Raw genomic sequence first — 27,736 nt, 5'->3', positions numbered from 1 at the left:
GTAGTGCAGAACCGCGTCCGTGCACATCTGTATAACCGCTGGGGTGGGGGGTGTTGGGTGGGGGGTTAAAATGATGTGTATATACACATTTATGGGATGCTATATAAGTATAAACACAAACATTTATGGGATGCTATATAAGTATAAACACAAACATTTATGGGATGCTATATAAGTATAAACACAAACATTTATGGGATGCTATATAAGTATAAACACAAACATTTATGGGATGCTATATAAGTATAAACACAAACATTTATGGGATGCTATATAAGTATAAACACAAACATTTATGGGATGCTATATAAGTATAAACACGAACTTTGAAACATCCGTATCTTTCATATATATTTCACAGATTTTTTAATTGTCGTTCAAACACTACTTATGCTACATTGAGTATGTTTTCTGTATTTTTAAGCTGCTTTGAGATGATTGTGAAAGATGGTACACAAATAAAACCAACCCAAACCACCACATATGTATAATTTACACGTGAAGCTATTGTAAAGACTGTGGTTTATTTGTGCTTGACATTTGTGATGCCTTAGAGTGATGGATATTTCTGTGATAAGTCCCAACTTAATGTAATTAAGTATTATTAACAACTAACTAGTAATTAAGAATGAACATCACTCGGTCTCTATGGAAACAGTTTCCAGGGATTTGTTTTGCATCTTCAGCAACACGATGCTTACTGTCGTAGTGTGGATTTTCCAAAGTAAACATTATACATGTATAATGTATGTTTAAATTGTGGTTTTAATATAAATGCTTAATATGAACATTATACAAAAGCAGTGCTTCTCAGGATCCTAGAGGGACTAATATGATTTTTGGTGAAGTTCAATATTAAATTTCACAGTAAAGGAGTGAATCCCTTATTTGGACACTGATCAGGTTCTTTCAGATCTGCATGTTAAAATACCAGGAGACAGAATTAACATACTATATTTACACAATGTTACACATAATGTAGATCACAACAGAGACATGAAAAATGACAAAACGCTTTTTTTTTAAGCTTTTTAATTACTCGTTAATGAATTCTGTACAAGTTCTATAAGCCATTTCTTGAGATTTCCTGCTCTTGTTAAACCTGAACATTGTTTGGCCTCTTTATATATAGCACTTCTGTAAGAATCACTTTTCCCCTCTCTAAACATGCTTTTACATACAAACATCCACCCTGTGTGTATTAACACACAGCCAAGCACACACATTGGTCTTAGACATCAGCGGCTCCAATTTCCTTTAGAACAGCAATTTAATCTCACATTCTTCTGACCAGACCCTCCTCTTGGCTTTACCTAGACCTGGAAACATAACCTTCAGTTCAGACACCATTATGAATCCAGCATGTTTTGCTGTAACACAAGCAGGGAAGGGAGCAGGCCAAAATGAATAAACTAAGAAGTCCTGATGAAAGAAATGCAGGACAGAATTGGAGCAAAAGAAAATGCATTAAAAAAACAAAAAACAAAAAAACAAAACCAAAAGGGCCTGGCACGCACTGCATGTGTGGTATTGCACCTTGAAATAAAGAAATCACATTCAAGTAAAAGCTGGTGCCTGTGAGAAGTTGGCAGTGTGGAGCCTGCTTCAGTTTAATGTGAAAATTTCTGTTATGTGGGACAAAATGCCAAACGTTTGAGTTATCATTGTAAGCAGTGAAGTTATCCAGATAAGGAAAATAAATCCCAGCACAAAATGGTGCAACAAAACATGCTGGATGCGGTGTAAACATATACAATTATCTAAAAACTTTCTATACACTAAAATTCTCTTAAAATGTCCTGTACACATTTAATACTGGCTCTAAAATACTACAATCCCTTCAATGCACTGCTCAACAGACTCCTACCCTGAGACATAACAAGGAATGCTGGGATAGGTAGTCTTTCCTTTTTTTTTTTTGCCCTTTCCCTAAAAAAAAAATAAAAAAAAATAAAAAAAAATAAAAAAAAAAAAAAGAAAAGAAAAAAAAGAGACCTGTCAAGTTCTCCATCACAGTAATATCACTTGCATTTTCCAACTAGTGGTCAACATTGGCAAGAAAGGAAATAAAAAAAATAAAATAATAATAATAACAACAATAAAAAATACAACAATGCAATTAAAAGAAAACAAAAAAATTAGTTTTGAACAACAATTACAACTGCAGTAGTTGAAATAACAGTATTTATCCATCTCTTACTTTCCAATTACTAGTTTCCATAGCAAAACTATGATTATCCTATACAAGAGTTTTGAGTTAGTGCTTTTATGTACACACACATTATATAAGTACAATATAGGTCAAAAGTGTTGAACAGTGAACAATCTTAAACCTGACTGTCAAATCTGACAGGTATAATACACATAGATACTCACTCATATATAAATGTGCAATGTGTACGTTTGTATACAAATGGCTTCTGTACATTAGTGTTTGATGCACTGAACTGCAATCAGCTCTCTTATGGACATGTACATCAAATATTTGCCTTTGTAAATAGAGACAAGGAGATTGACTGTTGTTATATACTGTTCTTTCCAATATACTAACACCTTAGGTGTGTATTACTATGTAATACAACCACGGAGAAAAAAAAAAAGTCATTGACTTATTGCTCAGCCAGAGCTAATGAAACTGGCAGCATGTCCATATAAGGACAGCAGGCAGAGTAGCTTTAGGTTAGTCAGGCCTCTGGATGGCAGTGTGCGAAGTGAGCATGGTATAAAAAAAAATACAACAAATCAAAAAGTAAAATCTCCTTGTCCCTATTACAAATGTGCATTTTAATGACCAGTATGTTTTTAGTAAAGTTTTAGTATAGTTTTGTTATATACATAACTACATGGCATACTTTTTAAGCACCCTCCCAGTTTCAGGTTAGTCTTTAAACCAACACCGTGTGAATTATGACACTAATGCCTCTCCTTTAATAGTAAAGCTCACATTAAATAGTTCTGGTATAAATTCCTGGACCATAAAGTCTCCAAGCAGGAACTGCTGAAACAGCACCAGCACAGCACCAGAATGGGCTCTGTAGTATTTGTGGTGGTGGTGTAGTGTCTACAGCTGCAGTACCAAAAACGGGTGTTGCAGCAATTTCTGTTTGGAGCTTTAATTGCTGATGGAGCCTAGTAGGAATTCTCCACCTGCTCAAGTGTTGAAGACGTTAGTACTGTAAAATGTAACAGTTACTGTTATGTAGATCCTGTGGAGCTTGACAGTTCGTTACTAGTGTTGTTTTAGTTATGAAGGTGTGCTAGCACTACAGAGTAAGCAAATCAAGCACTGTTCTTTGCAAAAAAGAGCGAAGAAAAACAAACAAACAAAAAAAACGGAGGTAGTGTGTTGAAATTTCTGATTCCAGGACTACAAACATCCCTTAGCAGAGCCACCGGATGGCTACCCAGCCCTACAGTATTGGCACTGCTCACATACCCACTTTCTATTACCGATTCTCAAGCACCTACCATTCCTCTCTTATTTTGCCACACTAATCTCTCTTGCTATTCTTCATCCCCAGCCTGTCCCTTGGTAACCCTGAGATCTACCAATCTACCAAAAGAGTATAGGTGATGTCTGCCATATGCTGTATGAAACACTACTCAGAGCCAAAGTCACAGCCTCAGGGTATAGCTACCTGATTACAATTAAAGGAGTGGAATAAAGATCACTAATTCCACACTAAAACACTACCCAAAGGAGTAATCAGCCTTCTAAATACTAAAAATACAACTCCAGTATGGCTCCTGTTGATTAAGCTCAATGTGTCATGATGCCTACATGCTTTAAGAGTAGGAGAGATGGGAGCCATTGGAAATGTGGGAGGTGACGGAGGTGCTGCGGCTCAAGCCTGCATCGCCGGATCCACCAGGCCCTCCTCCTGAAGCCGTCCGCCTTAGTGGGCCTGGGCTGTTCCTCAGGGCCATTAAACTGGGGCCCCTCACTACCAAACCCTCATTCCTTCCCCCGTAGCCACCCTGAGAAGAAGAGGAGGAAGATGATGATGGTGGAGACGAGGGTGAAAAAGAGACTGGTGGGGGTGGTGGAGGTGGAGGGAGCAGAGCCAGAGACTGTGAAGATGCATGGCTGGAGAGATGGCGTGAGTGAGCATGAGCATAAGAGGATGAGCGGTGGCTTCCCCCTCCATTGCCCCCCCACTCCCTTTCACGCTCCCGTTCCCGCTCCCTCTCTCTCTCCCTTTCTCTCTCTCGCTCTCGCTCACGGTACAGGTGCGGCGTGCTCTGATGGTGGTACTGCTGTGCCAGGTAATGAAGGCGATGATGAGAAGAAGAGGACGAGGACGATGAAGAAGAAGCAGATGACAGAGAACTGGGTAGGCCACGCAATACTGGAGTGTCAAAATCCCTATGTCCATCCCTTTCGTGCTCACGGCTTGAGATTGATATAGACTCCCCTCGGCTGAATGCTGGAGTGCTGTTCTGGCTTCTCCAGGATGGCGGTGCTCCAGAGTTTTGGACACCGTGGGTCCAGTGGCTGCCTGAGCGGGGTACAGGGCGTGACGGCCACCCACCTGAACCTGATGAGGGTGGGTTACTGTAGCCCTGGCTGTAGGCCTCAGCTGGGATTCCTGTTAGCGCCATGTTGCTGAAGCCCAGACGCATACTCTCTGAGTCAAAGGCCTCAATCTCTCGAGCCTGGCGCTCTAGCAGCGTTCGGATTCGCTCTGATCGGTCGTTCTGGAGGGATAGCATCTCCTCCTCAATCTAAAAAAAAAAAAAATGACGTTAAATCACTTATCACTGATTTCTTAATGATTAAGTTTTGAAATGCAATATAAAAACATGACTGTGTGCTTATCTGTTCGACTCACCCTTTGCTCAAGCAGTGCTCTGCGAATGGATACTCTCTGCTCCAGGTCTTTAACTTCCCTCTCGTGCTGTGTATCTGTGTGCATTTTGATCTTACTCTGGTATGCATTCAGTAGCTCCAGCTCCTGCTGCAGCTGCATTCGCAGCACCTGATACTCCGCCTCCTGCGTCTCATCCAGCCGCAACTGCAAAAGTGAGCCCAAGAGAAGGAAGTCAGTAGAGACAAATTCTGAAGCCAGACGTAGCAAGGTGTGGAAAATGTAGTTATCTGTGGTGACCCAATAGCTACTGTAATTGACAGGAATATCAACCAAATTGTAACAACAAATTACTGTATTTTCCGCACTATAAGGCACACCTAAAAGCCTTAATTTTTTTCAAAAATCGGCCGTGCGCCTAATAATCCGGTGCGCCTTGTGTGTGCACTGAGTTCCAAAAATCTGTAAAAATGTCGTTGTGCGACTTTAAGTGCTCCGCTTGATTGACTGCCGGACCATTTCCTGCTGACACAGGGACGTAATACATACACTGCGTACGCTGGCAGCAATAAACCAATCAGAGAACATTACGTAATACGTACAGTACTTACGCTTACCTCCGCCACGCCTCCGGTAGGTATACTACCGGTATGTTGCAAAACATTTGTTTCTGCCTAACCATTATGTGCTCCACAGTCCAGTCCAGTAGGTGGCGGGAATTGCACCTTAAGTTGGTCTGTCATCCACCAATAAAAATCAGAAGAAGAAGACAACATTTGTTTGTCTAAAGACCTACAGGCTATCAGTTACGTGGTTGTAAATGGGAATAGAGCAGCTGCGAAAGAATTCAACATCAATGAATCTATGGTTCGGAATTGGAGGAAGCAAGAAAATGAACTGCGCCAAGTTAAGAAGACACAGTAGATGAGGACTCTGATGGATTTGTGGGAGAAGATTGATTAAAAAATAATGTGTGTGTATTGTTAAATAGTAGAATAAAGTCAATAAACTCACTGTTTTGCTTCCGTTACCTTTTTTGTAGTCTGTATGTTTTAGCATGCGCCTTACAATACAGTGCGCCTTATGTATGGGTTAAGTACAGAAATAGACCCCGTAATTGAGACTGCGCCTTATAATTCGGTGCGCTTTACAGTGCGGAAAATACGGTATAATAGCTGCTTATACCACTTTTCTCCATCACCTGCACCAATTAGGTCACTTCCCCCTTTGCAAAATATATCAATACTCACTTATAATGAAAGTAACTGGGCTTTTTTTGACCCACATCATGTTGCTATGCTATCTGATGTGTTATGTAGTATATATGTTAAGAAGTGGTATCTCCTTGCCTTACTCACAGCCTGTGTGGACAGCATGTCATTGATGGAGTGGTCATACTGCTCAGCGAGGATTGCTAACTTGCGTGTTTGTTCTTCCTTCAGCCTTTTCAACACAGCTTTATGCTCAGACTTGGGTGTAGTCTCCAGCAGGTGGTTTCGCAGGGCCTTGTACTGTCGCGTCTGGATTTTACATGTGTCCTGAAACTGACGCTTGATCTGAAGCTCCTTAGTCTGGAAAAGGATATAAAAGTGACAGTGTGAGAGGGGGACAATAAGGATGATAGAACTTAATTTGCAAAAAATAAAAGGCCATTGTTACCCTAATAGGATTACATTTATACACCCCCTTCCCAGGGACACTTAACCTTTGCATAGTAAGAGACAACAGGCCCTTTTATTTTATGATTTGCTAATCAGAAAATCATTGCTGCAAAACAAAGCAAAACAAAATAAAGTCTCTCACATACACAAAGAAACAATAAAAACCTGCTGCATGTGCAATCTGAAGAGTCATTGCTCTCTTACCTTCAGACTTTTAGGCTGCTGACGAACCTCCATGCTGTGTTTCTGTCGCAGTTCCTGCTCACGCCGCTTATTGTAGTCCATCTGATTGGCCAGCTCACTCTGGTGCTGTGTGCGGATAAGGTCGGCCCGTGTTTGCTGCACCAGGCCCAGCTGACGGAATTCCAGCTCCTGAGTGGACTCATGATGCCGCAGCAACATGGCGCACTCCAGATCCTTCTGAGTCTGCCGCTTATTCAGCTCCTACAGGGAGACACAAGGTGGAACAGAGATAAAGGGAGGAAACAAGGCCCACATGTTGTATTTCACAGGAGATGCCTGGTACACTGTTTAGCATCTTTCAGATAAAACATCAAGTCAAGTCAAGTCAAGACGCTTTTATTGTCATTTCAACCATATATAGCTGTTGCAGTACATAGTGAAATGAGACAACGTTTCTCCAGGATCATGGTGCTACATAAAACAAAGACATGTCAACAGGGGCAACCTTGTGATTTTAACTTAGGCCATGTCTCACCTCTCTGAGTAGATCCTGCTCCAGGTTGTGTCGTGCTAGCAGCATCTTCCTCTTATATTGTCGGCACTGGAGTTCATAATACTGTCTCTGGCGCCGCAGTAAACTAGCCTCCTCCTCCGCCTGGAACTGCTGGAGGCACTCCTTCTGCCTCACCAGCCATTCTTGCTTCTCCCGCTTAGGGGTGGACTGGTTCTCATTCAGCTCCTGCACACACACACGACCAAATGTGAAAAAATGATCTATAATTAAGTAATATCACACAAGCAAAATTTATACTTTTGTATAATACGTCATTTTTTCCAAAATCATCACATAAATGTTTGCTATTTAAGCATGTGCACAAATAATCACTTAATTACCTGTTAAATACAAGAAACACTACAGCGTGTAGGCACTTATTCCATACTAAATATCAGTATCAATGTAATAATGCTGGACTGAAATGCTGGATCAATTTAGGTTAAAATTTGCCATATTTCTGATCAAGCAACCATCGACAATTAGTCTTTGTCTTAGTTCGCTGCCACAGAAGCTTGCATAAAGCCGGCATGGTTATATGCTTCATATCAGTATCAGATTTCTTTCAATTATCAGCTGATACCCAGAAATTCTAATTTCTTGTCAATCACACAAGCCAAATACTAAAGAGATATAAATATTACAAAAATGAAAATCAGCCAGAAGGCACCTAGGGTTAACCCTACCTCTTTAAGCTGCTCCTTGCGCTGCCTGTACTGGCGTTTCTGTGCCTCCAGCAGGTTGGTGAGCTCCTTCTTCTGCTGGCCCAAAATGTGCTGCTGGAACTTCTTTTCTTCAGCTTGTGCAGCTTTAGTCTGAGGGTGAGAACAACAACATACAGCAATTTAGTTCTGAAAATTTTTACCCTCGTCTCTGTCTAAAAATGGTAAGAACTTCTCTCAAGACGGCTTATTCCTAGCCTCCATTCAATCCTGCGTCACCTCTCACCTCTTTCTCCAGGATAGCCTGGTGCTTCTTGGACAATTTGTCAGCCTCACTGCTGAAGCTGTTCCTCTGGCTCTCCAGCTCTTTGTCCAGCCTCAGTTGGTGCTCATCCATCTCAGTCTTGAGTTTGTTTTCTAACGCCAGCAGCTGCTTCTGATGCTGTCGCCTCATGCGCTTATAGCCAGTCATCTGTTCACGCAGTGCTGAGCCCTGTTCATGTTCCTGGATCTGCCGTGTCACCTAAGAAGGAAACGAGAGAGACGGCAGACAGATTTATCAGCATAAAATGGCAATGTTAAAAAGTAACTTTAACAAAGCTCTAACAAACATATTATTAACAGTGAAAAGTTAAACATCGGCAACCATTGGGACAATCTAATGTTAGTTAGGTAAAAATCGTGAGAGTATGTGAAGTTTCTCACCAGTGAAGCTGTGCGAATGGTAGCAAAGTGGTCACGGTTTCGGTAGTGTGCTCTCCTGCGTGCTGCGGACGTCGCCTGTTGTTGCTGCGGCTGTTGGGAGTCAATTTCCGGCTGGTATGGGTCATCGTATATATTGTCAGGACCCTGCCATTCACACGCACACACAGGAACACAATGCACACATTAGGAAATTACCCCTGTGCTTTGACATTCAAAAACAGGCATGTAATCAGTCCACATGCCTACATGTATAAACACCCAACAGCTAAAATAAATAAACTCACACACACGCGCACACATACAGATATACTCACAGTTGGCCGATGTATGATGGAGCTGTTGGAAGTTACGGTGTGTTCGCCTTCCCCCATCATGGCCATTTCAGCGCTATCATCCGAGCCGTCAGCCAGGCTGTTAACCGACGAGCTTTGGGAGCTGGCACTGATGGACATGGAGGGGACAGAGTGAGAGCTCTCCATGCTGTTGACCGTGCCCATCCGCAGCAAATACTGATCCACATCCTATACATACACAGCAGAGAAGTAACCAAACCAAGTTCTCATGAAAAAAAAAAAAAGCAATATGGTGACAAAAATAAATAAATAAAAAATATATATGCATGAAAGACATGCCTCCTCCTCTTCGCCTCCATCTTGTGCAGGGCCATTGTGCGTTTCTTGGAAGAGGATCTTCTTCATCTTTCTGTACTGCAAGTTGTCCAGTTCCCTTACGGCATCTTTTGTACGCACTATAAGGTCCATCACCACAGACAGGGGGCGCTCTCTGCACAGGAACCGATGCTGCAGGCACAGAGAAAGGTGGAATATCCAACAGGTTTGTCTACCAAATAACTGACATTTGGAATTTTAATTATATTGACTGACAAAAGAAATCATTATTAGAAAGCTGTTGAACAGACGTGACAAACCTAACAACATTGCACTTCATATCAATGACGTACGTGACAAGAATAAAAAAACAAAACAAAAAAAACCTAGGGTGTGTATATTGTAAAATCGGGGTTAATTTACAAGCCTTTCAACAACAGCATATTTTCAAACATGCGTGCGGACAGGCGTGTTTATGGCACCCAATTAATATAACTGATTAAAATGATCATAAAGCAAAACAGAAGAGAATTAAACTTCAACAAATGTAGACGGTCAGACTGAAGAAAGTCATTAATGGTCCATTAACAAAAGCCATTTAGTGTTCTGAGAAACGTGTCTTACATTGAGCAGCACATCAGAGGTAGGCCTGTCCTGAGGAATCTTCTGTAGACAAGAGTCTACAAAGTTACGGAAATAATCTGACCTGAAAAAAAGTAATGCACAAACAATAGTGACAATTAGCCAGCAACTGGAATTTGGGGGTCCACAAGCCCCTTTTTTGGGACTTTTTTCTTTTGTTAGTGTGGATTATGGATCAATTTAACCAACAGACCTGAATCCATAGTGTCTGATTTGAATGACAAATTGATTTTAAAAACAAACACTAAAAAAAAATCTTACACACTAAAGCCTTTTCTTAAAAGAATCAAATTTCATTTAATGTGATGAGCGTCAAATTCAGGACACGGTATAAATAATCTAGAACATTTGACGAAAATATAACTGAACCGGGTGTTCTTTCACTATACATTTTATCAAAAATGATTAGTCAATAAACACCTAATTTAGTCTAGTTTTACCTTTATGGGACCATTAAAATAGCAAATGATTCGGAATAAGCAGAGAAATCAGCTCTATGAATAAATAGACAACAGGAGAGACTCATGAAGAGAAATATAGAGATGTATGAAGGGGTGCTCACCAGTGATTTGACGCCAGGATGGGGCTCTCGTTCTGAGCAATGTGATATAAGGCACTCATAGCGTTCATATTAAACAGGGGAGGCTTCCGCTCCGCTAGAGGGATAAAATCATAAACAGAATTTTTTAAAAAAAAGGAACACAACAAACTATGCATAAGAGAATACAATGAGGAAAAAAAAAAAGGCAAACTGAAAAGGGACAAGGAGAGACATTCAAAAAGTGAGGGAGAGGATTGCGCTTGCCACCAAAATGACAAATCTTTCTTTGCAAGATGCCTCTCAGGCACAATGTCTTGTGCACCACCCTACTGCCCTTAATGTCTATAAAGACGGACACCCACAATATGTGTTGTGGAAGTTCAATTTTAAAACACAACTGTGTGTTACATTAGCAGCACTCACCCAGCTCTATACAGGTGATTCCTAGAGACCAGACATCAACCTTGCCATCATACTGACCCTCATCCATCGCTAGAATCACTTCTGGGGCCATCCTGTAAATTAGGGTGCAAAGGGAATATGTCACATTGCTGGCAAACATACTGCAATGTCAGAGTGAGAGATCCTGCTAGAGTTAAGCATGTGGATTATATAATAAATGACTAGAACTGCAATGCAAAAATATAACAAGAGAAGGTAAAAATATCTATATATGCATATTTGAGAAAGGACACAAGGCAAGGCAGCTTGAGGAGACCTAATGTTTAGCCTATAGAATTCACATAAAGATGGCTCACAAGTCTGCTGTGGAAGAGGAAGCAGTAATTATTTGTGGGTGTTGCAGTCTGGGACAGGGTGTGGACTTTCTACAAGTTTATTTATAGAGCCCAGAGCACCTCTTGGGCACACCTACAAATAAAAGTATGTAAAAAGCTTTTCTGTTTCAAATAGACATTTTCTAAGCCTTCAGTGTGATCTTGACCTTGTTGGCTGTTCTGGTTCCACAGACACACACAAACATGGATTAACTACACACTTAGTTTCATTACATAGTTTATAGCATCTAACAAATGACAGTTTGGAAATCTAGCCTCTAACATCCATGTATTTCTGGAAATCTTGTCACCTCTGACTTGCTCACTGGGGATAAATACAAATACATTTAAATATATCTAACATTCATCTTGAATTTTTGTATTATATTAATCTTTATATTAATCTACATATCGAACGGCGGTTTTCTGTTTATGTTCTGTAAAGCTGCTTTGAGACAATGTCAATTGTTAAAAGTGCTATACAAATACGTTTGAATAATTTTGAGCTATGTACAGAAATGTGTCTCACCAGTATGGTGTGCCCACAAAAGAGTTGGCTGGAGCCACGATGGAGGCAGAGCCAAAATCTCCAAGCTTCACCTGACCAGGCTCAGTTAGCAAAATATTTCCTGCTTTCACATCCCTGTGAGAGAGATAGTGAGAGTTTATTATCTGATGCTTTCACAACAATTCAACCTACAAAAATCATCATGTCATATGTCATAAGTCATATGTCTGCATCTTGAGTTCAAACAGACTCCAGTAGCAATAAAAGCACCTGTGGATCATATTATGGGAGTGAAGGTAGGCCAGACCCTGCAGTGCACCATGGGTAATAGCAGCAATTTCCACTTCCTGTAGGGGCTTCTTATGGACTGCAGATATAAACAGATTAAGAAATTATATTAATAACATAATATATATTTATTTGTATATTATCTATCTATCTATCTATCTATATATATATATATTTATATTTATATATTATCTAGCGAATATATATAAAAATGAGAGAGAGAGAGAGAGAGAGAGAGAGAGAGAGAGAGAGAGAGAGAGAGAGAGAGAGAGAGAGAGAACAGTGGCAGTCATTCAGAGTTCCAAGTGTAACAAGATGAATGGCAAGAAGAAGACAGGAAACTGGATCAGAGATCAGAGAAAATATGGAAGCAAGAATTAACATATGGAAGAAAGAAATCTCTACTCACCCTCTAAAAGATCAGAGGCAGAACCCAAGCAATACTCCATCACCAGCTATGAGGGAGAAAGACCAAAGAATAGAGAGAAAAGCACGTCAAAAACTATACACTGGATTACACACAACTGGAAAAACTTGCATGTGTACACTTACCCATGCTGTGTGCTCCCTCAGGTAGCAGCCTTTGTACTCAATAGTGTTGGGGTGTCGAAGCTTCTGAAGGAACTTCACCTCTTTAATGATGTCCTGCCATTTCTACATAGAAATACAGACAGATAACGAGTAAAAACAACTGCGTAGGGGAGGACAAAAAGTTGAACAAACGGGCTACTTAATAGTTGTTGATTTCTCAGTTTGATGGCTGAAATATATTATTTGCTTGGTAATGAAAACGTTTGCAACAAATTAAGCTTTGACATTTCTGCAGTTTTTTCTATAAATCGGACTGTTTGCATTAGGTGATTATATAATTGGTCATAAATGTATTCACAGATGTCTACAGTCTGGCTTATCCCTGTTCAGTTATTAAACTGTTAGTGTTTGATAAAATGGCATTCTGCTTCACACAGTTATACAGAAGGAAGATAGACTTTGAATAAAATGCACTCTGGCGACTGTGAATATGTAATGTATATATATGTAATGTGTATATATAAGCATTAGCCACTCACCTCGTTAGACTGTTTGCCACTGTAAGACATTTTTTTGATTGCAACCACCTCGTTGGAGCGAACATCTCGTGCCTAGCAGAGACAAAAGTTAAATGAAGACTACAATACCAAGACTACACACACCGACTTAATACCACAGACCTACTGTTAGCACTTTGTACAACTTATTAATGATTCCTGTTTGAAATGTTTCTTGCTCTTACAAAATACACAGCTCCGAAGCTTCCATGGCCGATCTCACGGAGGTCAGTAAAGAGTTTCTCGGGGTCATCTTTGTAGAAGAGATCTGCTACCTCAGGGTCTTTCAGACTCCCGGCACGGACACTCGCAGGCATGGCCAGCTCCTAAAAAAAACCCATGAAAATGCATAAAAAAAATCATGAAGCATTGTTAAAGTCATAGTGTATTTTGTGTACATTGTGTATACATCAAAACTTTGATAATGCTGCACATATCAATAGTTTTAATAGGATTTTTTAAAAAAAAGCAAGACTGTCTAATAAGACTTTATATAGTGCATGGGGATGAAAACTCTTAAGTAATATAACAGTGAAGATTATTTAACAGATTGTCATGGGTAAAATAATAATTCAAAGAATTCAACTGGACAAGAGATGAATACATTGGTCTGATCTTCATTCTGATCTAGTGCAGATGATGCATTAGTGCCTGAGGCAGGTCGCATGGCATGAACAAGAATAAATGCCTTATTCAAACACAGTTTTATGATGGTCTATTTTAGTGAAGCTGCTCCCATATTTGCCCATGTTTTTGTAAGCTGCTAAAGACACGAAGACATTTTTTAAATGCCATACACAGGCTCAGCCCTCTCTACATCTTACACTGACCTAATGCATACTTGAGGTGATAATCAGGCCTGAGTGACGTACTAAATAACACATGAAATGACTTCTGAAAGATCTTCCTGTACCTTTGCTCTGAAAAGACTCTGAAAAGTTCTAGAAAAACCATTCATTTGCTGTTTTTTCCCCACACTGTGTTTAGACAACTGAGATTATAAAAGGATGTTTGCAGGACACAATAAAAGAACTGAACGAATGGTTTAAGGGTTAATGGTTACTAAATACTAAAGTACAGGAGCAAATGTAAACAATAGACATACTGTAAATGACTTAACTCAGGGCTCGCAAAATCGCTAGCCTGACACTACCGGGGCTATTGTGTCTTCCAGCTGGGCTACCAAAGATGCATCTCTGCCCTGCATGACAGGTTCTCTCATAGGGATAGCATTTCTTCCACATTCATTTTTCCCTGGCAGGATGTCACATCAAAAATCATCATTCTCTTTCGGTGTGCAACTGCGACCCTCTTTGTTTGTTTAACCCTCCAAAATGATACACTAGGGACTGACCGAGGACCACCTGTCCTCTTTCTGGTATGATTCTCTCCATGATAGAATCAGTCTACAATGGTAGATTTTCAGTCTGTGCGTGATTATGCGCTTGCTTTTTACTTTAACTTTTGAAGAGTGCCTGCCAGGAGGTCTATCAGGAATTTAGAAATTGTGTGTGCCCTGTAACTGGTGCTACATAATAATTAGTTGTATCATTTTTGTTGCAGTCTAAACTGTCTGAAATCTCATCTGGTACAAAAACTATGGGATTATGTTTCCCATAATCTGTCAGCAGTCACATAAGATTAACTCGCTTTTTGTCTGCACTAACATTCGCTCAAGACCTCTTTTTCAGTCCAGTCACTTTATCTTGCTGTGAAAATGCTGGTTGTGTCAAGACTTTTCATATGTTTTCCACCTGGAATCTCTTGTACAGCAGTGCTGAGAGATTACAATCTTTAACATTGAGAAGGTTTTGGCTGAGGTGGAGACCACTCCTTTGATAAGATTATCCCACTTCCTAAGGTGAAGCTAATGCCTACATGACTGCAGTCAAGTCTACAACCATAAAAGAGTAGGAGCAACGCCTACCTACCGTGATGCACATAAAAATTACTTTTTATGTGAACAATACACATCAAATGAAAGTATGAAAGGCGTAGCATTTATGTCGCATACCTAAAAGATAGCATAACTTTGGCCTCTCCTGAGTCTGATGGAGAGGGAAGATGAAGAAGTAGTCCGTCACAAATACCTTACAGCACAGTGAAATACTTTTCTTTGCCTATCCCAGGTTAGGAAGTTGGGGTTCATGGTGCAAGTTCAGCCATGATAGAGTGCCACTTTATCACTGAATCTTTACATTAACAGCCCAGAGCCTTAACCGTTTGAGCCACCACTGGGCTAACTCTAGCTCTTAACAGACTACAAATGCTAATAGGCTACTTGTAGTTTTCTTTAGTAAAATATTCATAGTGTTTGGCTAAACTCAGCTTGGGCTGTTTATTAAAAGCTTATTAAAAGGAGTCTTCTTACAGATATGATAAATGCTGCTCCAACAGACACCAGGTGTAAAAATCAGACTATTGCCATTTCAGTGGATGAGCCAAAAGCAGATGTAGGATTGTGGTTATAATGAGTATTCCTCTGCGCAAGTAACCCATTTTAATCGCACTTTCATCCACATAAAGCAGTAAATGGCTCTTACAAGAAAGGTCTTGGCCAGTGAGAGATATTACCATCTAAGCACCATCTATATGCTCTCATCGGTCAACTGTATTCAGCTTCATTAAGGACCACAGTTGTTCATGTACATAAGTACTTTCAAACATGGAGATCCACTTCTGTGTGTTTGAGCGGGAAACAACTGCTCTTTATGATCATGATAAAACTCTAGGAACATCATCTCCCTATGTTTACTAATTGTATAATCATCAGCAGGCCTGTGAGGTTGTGTGTAAATTAGCATTGCGTCTCCTTCTGTAGAAGGGGCATGGCCAGACATATGCAACACATCACGCACAAGTTACATCTTTATATCAGGAAAACGTACCAATATTTACATACAAAATACCAAATGATAAGTGGCTGTATCTACAATCTGTATTTTTGCTTAATTAACTATAAGGTCAGAAATGCAGGAAGCTATTAGGAAGTTAAGGAGTGGTTACTGACTTGGGTAAAATCTTCAAGCATATGGCTGTGATGAAAGAAATCCTATCATGTTAGAAAATGTGTTCTGTATTTAAGTGGGTTTCAAAAAGATTTCAGACACACACAGCCTCAAACAAACGGCAAATGATCCGTCTTTCACCCGAAGTTTCAGAGTTACGGTCTGGGGTCATGATTGCAGCACTGTTCTCCACAAAAACAAAGTCGTCTTCTGGGACTCACACAGACAAGTTTGCACTGCTATGATGGATGAGGATCTTTATTTATTCTTTCAATTATTTTATTAAATTAGATTATATATATATATATATATATATATCTCTCTCTCTCTATCTCATTACCGGACCTGGCAACCTTGTATAGTATTTTAACCCTGGAGTATACTTATTCAAGTCATGAGGTATAAACTTGCCTAATTTGCTTAAGAGTCGCTTCATTATTATCAGACATTATTACCAGACATTCTGCGTTGAACGGGCATTTCAGAGACAGTAATGCATATCAAGAGCTATTCTGTATTGGTTTTGTGGATGTTTTCATTCAGTGTCAGGATAAGGTCTTTTTTTTTTTTTTTTTTTACATCTTTAACAATAGTGTAGATTCTTGTCCTTGTCAACCTAAAAGCGTCACTTAACGACTGTTAAACACTAATGGCTTGTGAAGGTATTTAGCCTCAGGGGAAAGTACAATGCATACTCACATAAAATCCTTCACAAATAAGTCAGTGGCCAAGAGAGACAGATTTTGCGATCAGTTGAGTAACAATAAATGCGTCAGACTCATTTTGAAACACTTCACTGTGACTCACCCGTTTTCTGTCTTGACTGAGTTGTGGGGTTTTTTCTCCCAGTAATGTTTCACATCTCACGTGAAAAGAATCAGGTTTAGCTAGTTCCTTTATTTGCTCTACATTTAACTTGGTACATGTTTTAAAGCCTTGATTAATGAGTAATTTGGCAGTCGGAATTACTCGAAACCTTTGACAGATGAAATGGTAAATTTGACGCTGACACATTATTTGTCAGTATCTTGATTAAAACTGAAAAAATATACACAAAAAAAATGTAATCGAGAACTGATTATAAAGTTGTTGTTTTTTTTCTTTCTAATGATTTAAATGAGCAGATGAATGCTTAAAAGTGTAAAGTGTTAAAAGTGTTTGAATGTAATTCTTTAAAAAGGTACAACAATCCATTTGTTGTTCTTATTTGTACAAATAGTCTGAATGATATAAAGATCATGAAGAAAAATAGTGCATTAAGGTCATGGTCTTTGCAGTTGTGTATTAAAAAAATATGTTAGGAGTTGTGAACCTTTAATGCTCGTCTGAGGCTCCTCTGTCATTTTACAGACACTTTACATGTCACAGTCAATCCTGGGAGCAGAGATTTGTGAACACATTCAGGAATAAAAAAATAAAAAAATAAAAATAAAAATAATTAATATCCACCTACTTAATTCGAGCCCAACTCTTGGGAGGAAAAAAAGTCTTACATTTTTATAAATTATCTAATTGATTTTTTTTGCAGCAAATGTACTTATAAAATAAGGTCCCATTTTAGTTCAGGACACATGACAAAAGAAAAGACACTGTACCACAAACAAAAGACAGAAATAGCACAATCTCCACAACAGGGCATAAAACAGGAAGAGAGGCTAAATGAGCCAGTTCCAGGACAGTCCACAGGGAGAGGCGTTTTAGTGGAAGTTTCAAAGATACAACAGCAGAAATGTTCTGGGGAAGGCAATTCCACACTGCTTTCCCACGAGAGCCCACGCTAAACAGGACTTTTGTGAAGGCTGTAAGAGCTTTTATGTTAATCATCAGTGGGACACGTTTCCGTCATAAATGACACCCAGGCTGAAGCAGACAGCGAAAAAAAAAAGCTGTGCCAAAAATAAAATAAAATCAGATCAATTTGAAGCACATTACGCAATCTGCATTCTGGACTCCTTTCCTTTAAGGATCATATACAGTGTGTGAGATCAGAATTTTTACACCAACAAACATCCAAAATTTTATTTGACTACTTCTACTATTTTACATACATGTCTTTATGCTGAAATAGTGATTTTTTTTTATGGCAATGTGAAGTGTATTATGACTACGAGTTGGAGACATGGCAGAAATACCATAATCGCAGTTCTAGGATACACACAATGTACTGGGAATATACAGGTTGGGTAACAAACTGCAAGCAAAAGGGCTGCAATTGTGAAAAACTGAATTCAGTCATTTATTTTTATAAAACAGCCTAAAGACCAAAAAGTACAAAATGTGTAATACACTAATAACTATTGTAACTTCTTGGTTTTTTTATTGTTTTGTGTGAGTATAAGTGGGTCAAGAGTGAATAATTAGGATTGTGAAAAGCAGCTAAAAGTGCAGTCAATAGCGTGGGGTTGGGCCACTGTGATATAGCCCACTATTCACATCCATTCACAAGATCTAAAGGCAGTTCACATGCAAATTTTGTCTCCTACCGCTACAGCCAATACACATATCCAGGAAGCCAAGTTATCAGAATTACAACAATGTGCCCAGTCTATGACAGCACAAAACAGTATTAAAAGGCTTGGAATGACCTACAAAAAAGCAAACATGTTAAATGTTAAAGGATGCAAGTTATTTCCTGTACTGGGCTTCATGACATGAGAGGGAAACAGAGTCAAAGGCCTACACAATAGGAGCTGCTTGCCTGTGTTCAACCTCTTTCTATTATGTACTTATTGTCATGTGACCTTTATAAAGAGGCTCAGTAATCTATATGAACACTACCAGCATAGTCCCAAATAACGCTGTATGGTACAGAAGTCATAATTCATACCCTACATTCTGCACATGTGCAATTAGGAGAGCGCAATTCCAGCTTCCCTGTGTTTTCCACTGACGTCTGGATCCACCACAGGGTTTTTTTTTTCCTGTGGGTTTGATGCTGATTGGTCCCAGACAAACCGACATGTGTTCATCTCTCTTACTGGAGTCATTGGAAGGAAGCACACTTTTAAAATAACCCCTTCCTCCATTAAAAATGGAAAGCTGGCACCCATTCGGCAGCCCATTCGGTCTCGTGCTGCCAAATCAAACTTCAAATGCTACCAGAAACGATCGTTGTAGTGAAGCTGATAGTAAAGAAAGCACATCTGGTACTTTAGAAGGAGCAAAAAAGCCGGTTCAGGCGAGGACCACCAACGCTGTAACATCAAACGCTACCTGAGTTTTTACCAAACTGTTATTGGCTCATAAAAGTTGAACAGCTTAAGCTGTTAAATGATCAACAACATTTTGGGGGGATTTAATAATATCATAATGTAGCTTTCCTCATAGCTGAGGTGATACAACCAATTGTGCTTATAATCTTTTGTACTATTTTCTTTGCATGTAAATATGAATACAGTATGGCTTTAATATGATTTGAGTGCATAAATATACTCGCATTTTAAATAGAACTTTACACTACATGCAATTTTCTAGGCAAGACATGACAAACCGAGAACCCTTTAAAGTACTAAGCCAGGAATAAACAAAGGTACCCATTTTTCTCTGAAAATGTCAGAAATATATATACATATATATATATACACACATACATACATACACACACACACACACACACACACATATATATATATATATATATATATATATATATAGTCAATGATTCCAATAAACAGGTACTATATATTACTGAGTACGTTTAAATAACGTTTTTATTTTTTTATTTTTGCCCAAGTTTGTTTAAGAAGTACTGGTTCATCAAAAGCAACAAACCAAACAAAAACATTCACTGCATTGAAGCTGGAGACACAACTGTCTGGAATATCAGACATATTGTTAATATTGTTAACAATATTGTTAATATCAGAGCCCAAGCTTACAAACATCCCATACATTCTATTTTACAAACTAATGTCATCCTTCCTGGTAAAGTTTGATAACAAACCCATGTGCAACTTTCCTGAGATCGAATCCAGCAAATTCATCTTACTGAACGTCCTGTCAACATGCGAGCTGGAAAAGCTGCGGGGGTTAAAAACAAGAAACAAAACCACAATGTAGCTTACCACGGCTTACAGTTGATCCCGTCGTGCAAAATAAATCCTTATTCGTCTCCCTTCAAAACAGCAGCAGTGTTGTTTTTAGAGCTGCTTGGAATGCTTCACATGAAAATATCACCCATAATCTCTAAACTAGCTAACGTGTGCTTCCCTTTTCCCAACTATTCACCTTCTATGCGTTAGCTAAACACTTAGCCAGCTGGCTAGCTAACGCCTTGCGTCTTGCTTTGGTGGTCTAAACAAGCTAGCTAGTTAGCCAGCTAGCTAAGCTAATCCTGATCCCACTGTGACGTTACTAACTGTCCGTTAGCTAGCTAGCTAGCAGTTTTGCTTAGCTAGCTAACGGTTTCCAGTCTCAACACGGCTGGTTTTCCTCTTCACCCACTCCGTCTCCTATCATATTGTACAGTCACAACCGTGTTCCCGAGTGCTTTGTATCATGTTAGACCGAGTGACTCTCTCTCTATTTGATTGTCTAACCAAAATCTCGCCCCTTTTTTGTTCAGGAAACGAAGATGGCTACGTGGGGCGGGAGGCAACCGGAAGAAGGTTCGCGAGGTCACGCTCTCAAACATTTACTTCCTGTGTGGCTGAATCCCAAACGGATAGATAGTGCACTAGATAGCGCACGACACCGTCTCATATTAGACCATAGATATCTATGATAATAGACGTGGTGTCTTTATATAAGGAAAATGTGGCATTTGGGCCTCGACGTGCCATAAAACTTGCCATTTTGAGAAAGGCAGAAAGAAGGATTTGCTTTGAAGGAGCGTGTTAATGATGTGTGTATTTATTTATTATACTGGCTCTATTTAATACATTTATAATAATAATAATTTTTAATGGACAGAGATCTGAATGAATTTATTAAAAAAAAACGCTTTTTTGCATAAAAAATTGCAAAAATTGCATCTTTTAATTAACTTTTACTAATTTTTATATACTTTTTTCTTTTTTTTTTTATAGTATGTAGCATGTTTTTAAACGTTACACGTATTTATGTTTATACAGGTTTCCTAATGCAAGGCGTTAAATAATAAACATCATAAACCCAAGTAGCTGTACATTTAAAAAAGTACTGGACTTTAATTTTTGTCTTATTTAATATTAATATCAATAAAAATAATAAAGTGTTGTATTGCCACATGGTGATTTGAAATAAACGGGATTTTGCGCATGCGCATACAGACACACAGGCGCTTGAATAAGACGTCAGAAAGTTTCACCAGCTCCTGATGGCATGAGCCATGGTAGATGCAGAAACAACTAATATTTATGAACTAATTAAAACAAATTTCCTTTATGCATATTTATAGGTGCAGTTTGATTTTGAAACTAAATGTCTGCAATTAAAATAAACACTTTTTCCAAACTGGAGCAGGTTAAGAGTCAGTATTATGGTCAGAGGTAAATAAAATGGAATTCTTGTTCTTTAAGTTCAAGAAAATATTAGTCTGTGACATTCATTGACTTAATTCAATGATGCTGTTGAGCTGTTAGAACAATTGGCACCCAGAAATGGTGTAAGTGCATTTGGACCATTTCTCTGATGCAGATTGTGGTTCTCCTTTTTGAAACCAGACAACGGACTGCACAAAGTGCATACTGATGATGTACTGTGGGCTAACGATCCAGGAACACTTCTGAACACTCCCGCACATGGCCCTTGTATACTCTCACATAGAAGCTGTTCCACAAATGGCGTGCACCCAATTGACTGGATCTGGTGCACTATCATAATGTTCTCCCCATTATGCAATAACAATGTCCAAAATACCAACCCCTCTCCAGAGAATGCTAAACAGTGGCAAGTCCGCATCTACACAAAATGGGCTTAGCACCTTGTGCTGGAGTCTCTTAAGGTCCCTGGAGTGTGTTAAACATTACACAAACATCCAAATGGATCTCTAGAGTTGTATTTTTGCTAAGTTCTTCAAAAAGCATGAGAGAGCTGTGAGCTTCAATGATAACCTCACATTGTAAGCATTAAGTGTCAAATGACTTTGGGGTGATCTTATGGTGTGTACCCTAACACTGCTACACAGACATCTACAGTAGAGTGCTTTGTAAGTCAGTTAAAAGTACCAACAAGCCAATAATTAAATGAGAAGTTTAAAGGTAAAGATGACTGTATGACAGAAATGTGACAGTGGCTAAACTGAAAGATAGTTAAACTTTGCTTTGTTTACATAGACAATTGATGAGGAAATTTTAAATTGTTTAGTTGTTTGCTCAAGAGACTTCTATTACCATTAAATGATATACAGTAATGTTTTACTGATGGTATTTAGCATAGAATGAGCCATGCAATAAATTAACAGTAAAAACTCAGCAAAACTTAGCAGTTATGAATTATTAGACAGTAACAAGAGTTAACAAGTGTTAACTTGTCCTATTGTCCTATGAGTGAGCTCACTTAAAAACAGTGATACTCTGAATACTCATTCTGTTCCTCTCAACGGGTGTGGTAGACCGAACAACACAAAAAGAAATTTCATTCTTACCCTCTCTCTGAGAGAGAGAATGGGACGTTATTAAAATATTATCATTTATTGTCTATTAAAAGAAACCTTTATGGAAGACACCCGTTATTTCTGATGAGAATTACACAGATCGTTAGATGTCTAATTTTCTTACATATTAAAAAGTCTCAGTAAAGCATGTACGGAAGACATACTTACATTCATGCTGTCTGTCATTCACAAATTAGATTGGTCAGTAAATTATTTTAAAACTTGTGAAATCGAAGGTGAAAGAAATGTGACTCAAGAATATTTCTTGAGAGACTTTATATGACTGTAAACATTTAATATAAGCTGCCTGTCTCACAAGTTCATTACAATTTAATTCTAAGTGAGTTATTAAATGCTTTTGACTACAGACATTTTCATAAAGCAGTTAAACCCAAATTCAACTGACACTTGAGGAACCACTCCCTGTTATGTAATATATTGTATGACTGTGTGTATTGTATGTTGTTTTTTAATGCAGATTGTATTGTATTGCTTTCATCAAGTGATTATAGGTTAAAGATGTGGGTAGGGGAACTAGTTCTAGTTCTCATGAGGGTGTGTAACAAGTGACAAATATAGGGTGGATACAGTTCGTTCACATGTGCTTTGCATATAATACAAGACATTTGTAGACATAAAATCAAGACACAGAAGACATCCTGAAACCAGAGTAGACACAAGAGCATGGGGATTCATTTGTGGAATGTTGTGTGTGTTGTGTTTGCTGTACTCCTTAATTCTACAGGTAAGTGAATAGAAAATGCAGGTTCTGATGAATATTCCATTTAATCTATCATATGATCAACTTGTAAACATATCAAAGGCTAATTTATTGTAATTTTGTACTAGAAATTACAATATAAAACATTTATTTTTTATACAAACAAGTCATCTAATTCAATAATATCTAATTAAATCCTGTTAACTTTGCATACAACTGTTTTGATGTTTTGATGTTAAAAATTGGAATTTTGAGAAAGATGGTTCTGTGAAAACAATATGGTTTAAATTCTTCCACTCTAAGCCATCTACGTAGTAGCATAACTACAATACAAAAAGAAATCTTGGAAAGTGAAAATAGGAATAGATATTGACAATGTTTCTTCTTCTTCTTCTTCTTCTTCTTCTTCTTCTTCTTCTTCTTCTTCTTCTTCTTCTTTTTCTTATACTTCTATATTTTAAAAAAGAAGTGTCTTACATTATCTTATATTTGGTTTATTATAGTTGAAAATACTAGATAACATAAAACTGTAATAAACTCTATTTGACATATTCACTAGCAAAGATATTTTGAATCTTTTTTTTTGCAGCATGAAATACCATTAAAATATACTTCAAAGAGGAAGGAAGCAAAGAAAAAACTTCTGATATTTGAGACACCTGATCTTGCTGTAATTTTGAGCCTAGTCAGCCTTATCAGTTGGTACCGCTTAGTTGCAGATAAACAATAATAATAATAATAATAATAATAATAATAATAATAATAAATCCTTTAATATACCACAACAAGGTGAAAACCTTATTGTAAAAACTATAAACTTCTTTGGAAGGACTAAGATCAAAATAAAGGCCTAAGTCTTTACTTGATGTATTTTGTTTTCTCTCTATTCCTCTGCATGGCTCCATATTCTCTTTTGTCCCCTTTGTATAATTTTTTTTTATATAAAAAAACTAAATCAAAGTAGTTCTCTATAGATGTTTAAATGTAAATGGAATTTGTTAAATTTTACCGTAATAAATTGATTATTTGTTAAAAAATAAAAAACTAAAAACTAAAAACTTAAAAACTGTGGCAAATAATCAACTGCAAAAATAACATTACCCTATCGAGAACACAATACTTTTCTTATTATGTCAGTGATGTTGCACTTTATTCTTTACACAAACTATCCTAGGCAGTAATTAATGATTCTGGTTTATTTACCACCATAAACTATTACTAATGGTATTTTGCTATTATTAATGATATTTTTACTTATGTTAGCTAATGATGTATTTAGAAAACAAAAGCTAAATATACAGTTGTTAAACTCTCTGACATCTTTTATTTAGCTTTGAGCAATGTTCTTCTCTCTTCCTTTTCTATTAGGCTCACTCGCACAGCAGGGTGGTAAGTTCTTGATTTATCATTTTTAAACAAAGGTTACATACTATATTTATCCGTTTGTCAACTAGCACATTTGCAATAAAGTAACATGAAAGTATCATAGGATTAATCTTAACGTTAGTTACCTCAGTGAAAGAGTCAGAGTTTGCAGAACAGTGCTAATTCATCACACATGGTCAGTTTTCTGCAACTTTCACAGGGTTTATATATTGCCAGTCTCACTGTTTTAACTCTGTGAGTGATTTTCATGGAGTAAATAAATGAACAGTGCATGCCTGTAATGAACAAACAGCAAAAAACAAACATTGAGACAGTGTAAGACTATGGAAAAAGTACCACATAGTGTACATGCTTTCATCTGGACCATAAGCATTCTGGAAATCAAATGGATGCAAACTAAATATTGATAAAAATTAAGAATTATTTTGTGAAATACTTGATTTATTCTCTTCCTCACTTTCCACGTCTCCAAACCTGGAAACAGTGAAACATATTAATGCGCTAACATAGTACGTTATTGTTGTTATATGCATATATATGTTATTATATTGCAATGTCTGTATGTATTTACATCTTTTAGAAATTATGTTTGTTATCTAAATCTAGTGTTACGCAAGAAAGATACACAATCCAAATAAGGGACACAGATAAAAGTCAAAAACAGAAGTTTAAATCAGAAGAAATAGGAAGAAAACAGGAAACACATATGGCTTAGTAATGGATTTAATTTAACCAAAATACTATGTTATAATACTAAGTTAGCTAAAGCAGCAAACAAATATTGTAGTGGCAATTTTTCCCATCATTTTGGTAACATAAGTTGTGCTAAAAAGCTTAGTTTAAATTATTTTACTAAGCAGGTCAGTGCAACAAGGTTAAACCGGAGGTAAATTTAGCCATTGTTAGCCTAGCAAAGGTGCTCGTGGTTGCTAGTTAGATTAGATTAGATTGGATTCAACTTTATTGTCATTGTGCAAGGTACATGTACAGAGCCAATGAAATGCAGTTAGCATCTAACCAGAAGTGCATAGATAGCTTATTTACAAGAGGCAGTGTAATAAATAAGTGTATGAGGTTATACAGAAGGTGTAGTAATATGTACATATAACTGAATAAGGGTATATATAGTGTGTTTTTTATATAAGTATGATACACTATGAAGTCGTATGACAGATATAGCTGTACAAAAGGAATGTCATTATGAATATATACATCTATAAATATACAACAAAAAAAGAATAACCAGAATAAATATGGATGGACATACAGAAGTGTAATGATTTTTGGGTTTTTTGGGTGGAGCAAGGATGCATGGCTTTAAAGTGGTGCCAAATAGTGAAAAACATAGAAGAAAAGTGACAGTACAGTGGTGATTGTTAACACCATATCAGCTGTTCAGTGCAGAAACAGCCACTGGAAAGAAGCTATTTTTCAGTCTATTTGTTCTGGGTCTGAGACAACGATAGCATCTGCCCGATGGGAGAAGTGTAAAGAGTCCGTGGTTGGGGTGAGAGGGATCTGTGATGATGCCCCTCGCCCTTTGCAAACAGCGTTTTTTGAAAATGTTCTCCAAGTTAGCCTGACGTTTTAACAGATAACACATAATTCTCTTTTGTTCTTGTTTTTCTTCAGTGGAAACATTGGCATTATATATTTATTTGAATAAATATGGTTAAAATATGTATATAACTGTACAACACAGGCTTTAAGACTTTTTGGCAAGTCCAGCCTATAAAAATGTGTATATTAATCTGTTTTCTGGATTTTTTTTAAAATGGTTTAAAATCTTATTAACTATGTCACTATGTCTCAGTGAAATTTTAGCTATTTCAGAGCTTAGCTGATTTTAGCATTGCTAATATTTGGATGCTAATGCAACATTTCCTTTACTGCAGTGCTGAAGAAACTAATTACTTAACATAACACAAAACAGGTGGAAAACTGAACCATGTATGAAACATACAACAAAAAAGACTTAAACGTGCAAGGTTGCCCTCTGCTGGTCTGTTAGGGAAGCGTCCCAAATATCCGAGAAGAGCATGGTATAGTCGACACAGCTAATTTTGTCAACCTGATTTTGCTAGGAATTATTACTAACAATTTAGCAGAATTCCAGACCAACAGGATGAAACAGAATACACACACACACAGACACACACACACAATGACCAATGAAATTTATCAGTGGCCGGAAAATGTTTTCAAATAAAGTGTTTTTCACTACAATCCGGTGTCTGTTGTGTAATGTAATGATGGCTGTTCTTCTTGAAGTACAGTAACATTTCAGATAGAATAAGGATGTTTGTGATCTTTTTCTTTTCTCCCAGTTTGTGGTCAGCCTCCACTGAACAGCAAGATTGTGGGTGGTGCAGATGCCTCTCCTGGATTCTGGCCTTGGCAGGTCAGCTTTCAATCAGGTGGCAGCCATTTCTGTGGTGGCAGTCTGATCAGTGCGGACTGGGTCTTATCAGCTGCTCACTGTTTTCAAAGGTATATACGGAGCTGTGCATAACACAATAATAATGTACTGTAGTTACTTGCATTTTCATAGTTTACAACACAAGGTATCTCATATTTTACAGTAAGTAGATTATTATTGTTTATTGTTAATGTAAAACACATACAGATTTGGGATGGGGAGTGACAAATTAAATGATATCTATGATGTCTCAATATCTCTTCCTTTCATTTTCAGTATTACTGCATCTAAAGTCCAAGTCCTGCTAGGACTGGCAAATGTGCAGGGGACTAAACCTAATATGCAGCAGAGAAACGCTAGTAAAATTATCAACCACGAAGGCTATAACTATAACATTACCCTTTACAATGACATTGCACTGGTCCAACTCTCCTCTTCAGTGACATTCAATAATTATGTCCTACCGGTGTGCCTCGCAGCAAGCAAAAGTTCTTTTCCTGGAGGTACTGCAGTCTGGATCACAGGATATGGTCAAGTTGCTTCTAATGGTGAGTGACACATACAGTAGTGACACAAAGCCACCTGCTTGTTTATTTAGTTTATAT

General features: G+C 37.9%; 2 protein-coding genes across 3 annotated transcripts in view; one reads left to right on the top strand and one right to left on the bottom strand.

The window, feature by feature from the left end:
* Positions 1-1,484: 1,484 nt before the first annotated feature.
* Positions 1,485-20,639, bottom strand: taok2a (TAO kinase 2a). 2 transcript variants are annotated; one of them, XM_060891799.1, is made up of 20 exons: positions 20,096-20,639; positions 13,209-13,349; positions 13,006-13,077; positions 12,488-12,589; positions 12,345-12,390; positions 11,918-12,014; positions 11,669-11,782; positions 10,787-10,878; positions 10,385-10,478; positions 9,805-9,886; positions 9,205-9,372; positions 8,887-9,093; positions 8,573-8,716; positions 8,154-8,390; positions 7,892-8,020; positions 7,188-7,391; positions 6,674-6,913; positions 6,158-6,379; positions 4,833-5,015; positions 1,485-4,725 (listed from the first exon to the last, which is right to left on the bottom strand). In XM_060891799.1, exons 2-20 carry the CDS (start codon positions 13,338-13,340, stop codon positions 3,787-3,789), a joined length of 3,504 nt encoding a protein of 1,167 aa, XP_060747782.1. In that variant the 5' UTR covers positions 13,341-13,349; positions 20,096-20,639; the 3' UTR covers positions 1,485-3,786. The 2 variants fall into 2 exon arrangements, with proteins under 2 accessions (XP_060747782.1, XP_060747783.1); XM_060891800.1 differs by having other exon boundaries at positions 6,167-6,379.
* A 2,589-nt stretch (positions 20,640-23,228) lies between these two features.
* LOC132860585 (serine protease 27-like) overlaps positions 23,229-27,736 on the top strand; it is a 5,861-nt gene continuing 1,353 nt past the window's right edge. The window contains exons 1-4 of the mRNA XM_060891807.1: positions 23,229-23,350; positions 24,695-24,715; positions 27,040-27,202; positions 27,408-27,679. Of these exons, the coding sequence (XP_060747790.1) occupies positions 23,290-23,350; positions 24,695-24,715; positions 27,040-27,202; positions 27,408-27,679 (517 nt within the window). The 5' untranslated portion in view covers positions 23,229-23,289. The remainder of the gene's footprint in view (positions 23,351-24,694; positions 24,716-27,039; positions 27,203-27,407; positions 27,680-27,736) is intronic.

The sequence above is a fragment of the Tachysurus vachellii genome, chromosome 18, assembly GCF_030014155.1.
Source record: "Tachysurus vachellii isolate PV-2020 chromosome 18, HZAU_Pvac_v1, whole genome shotgun sequence".
Classification (NCBI taxonomy): Eukaryota; Metazoa; Chordata; class Actinopteri; order Siluriformes; family Bagridae; genus Tachysurus; species Tachysurus vachellii.
This window is presented reverse-complemented; position numbering and strand designations above follow the sequence as displayed.

Bases quoted from the DNA above. Each gene is read 5' to 3' on its own strand.
- taok2a (XM_060891799.1), bottom strand. From the start codon at position 13,340: ATGCCTGCGAGTGTCCGTGCCGGGAGTCTGAAAGACCCTGAGGTAGCA. The intron at 9,094-9,204 runs GCATGTCTTTCA...GTGTATGTATAG, and splicing joins ATGGAGGCGAAGAGGAGGAG to GATGTGGATCAGTATTTGCT. The intron at 8,391-8,572 runs GTGAGAAACTTC...TTTCCTTCTTAG, and splicing joins CCATTCGCACAGCTTCACTG to GTGACACGGCAGATCCAGGA.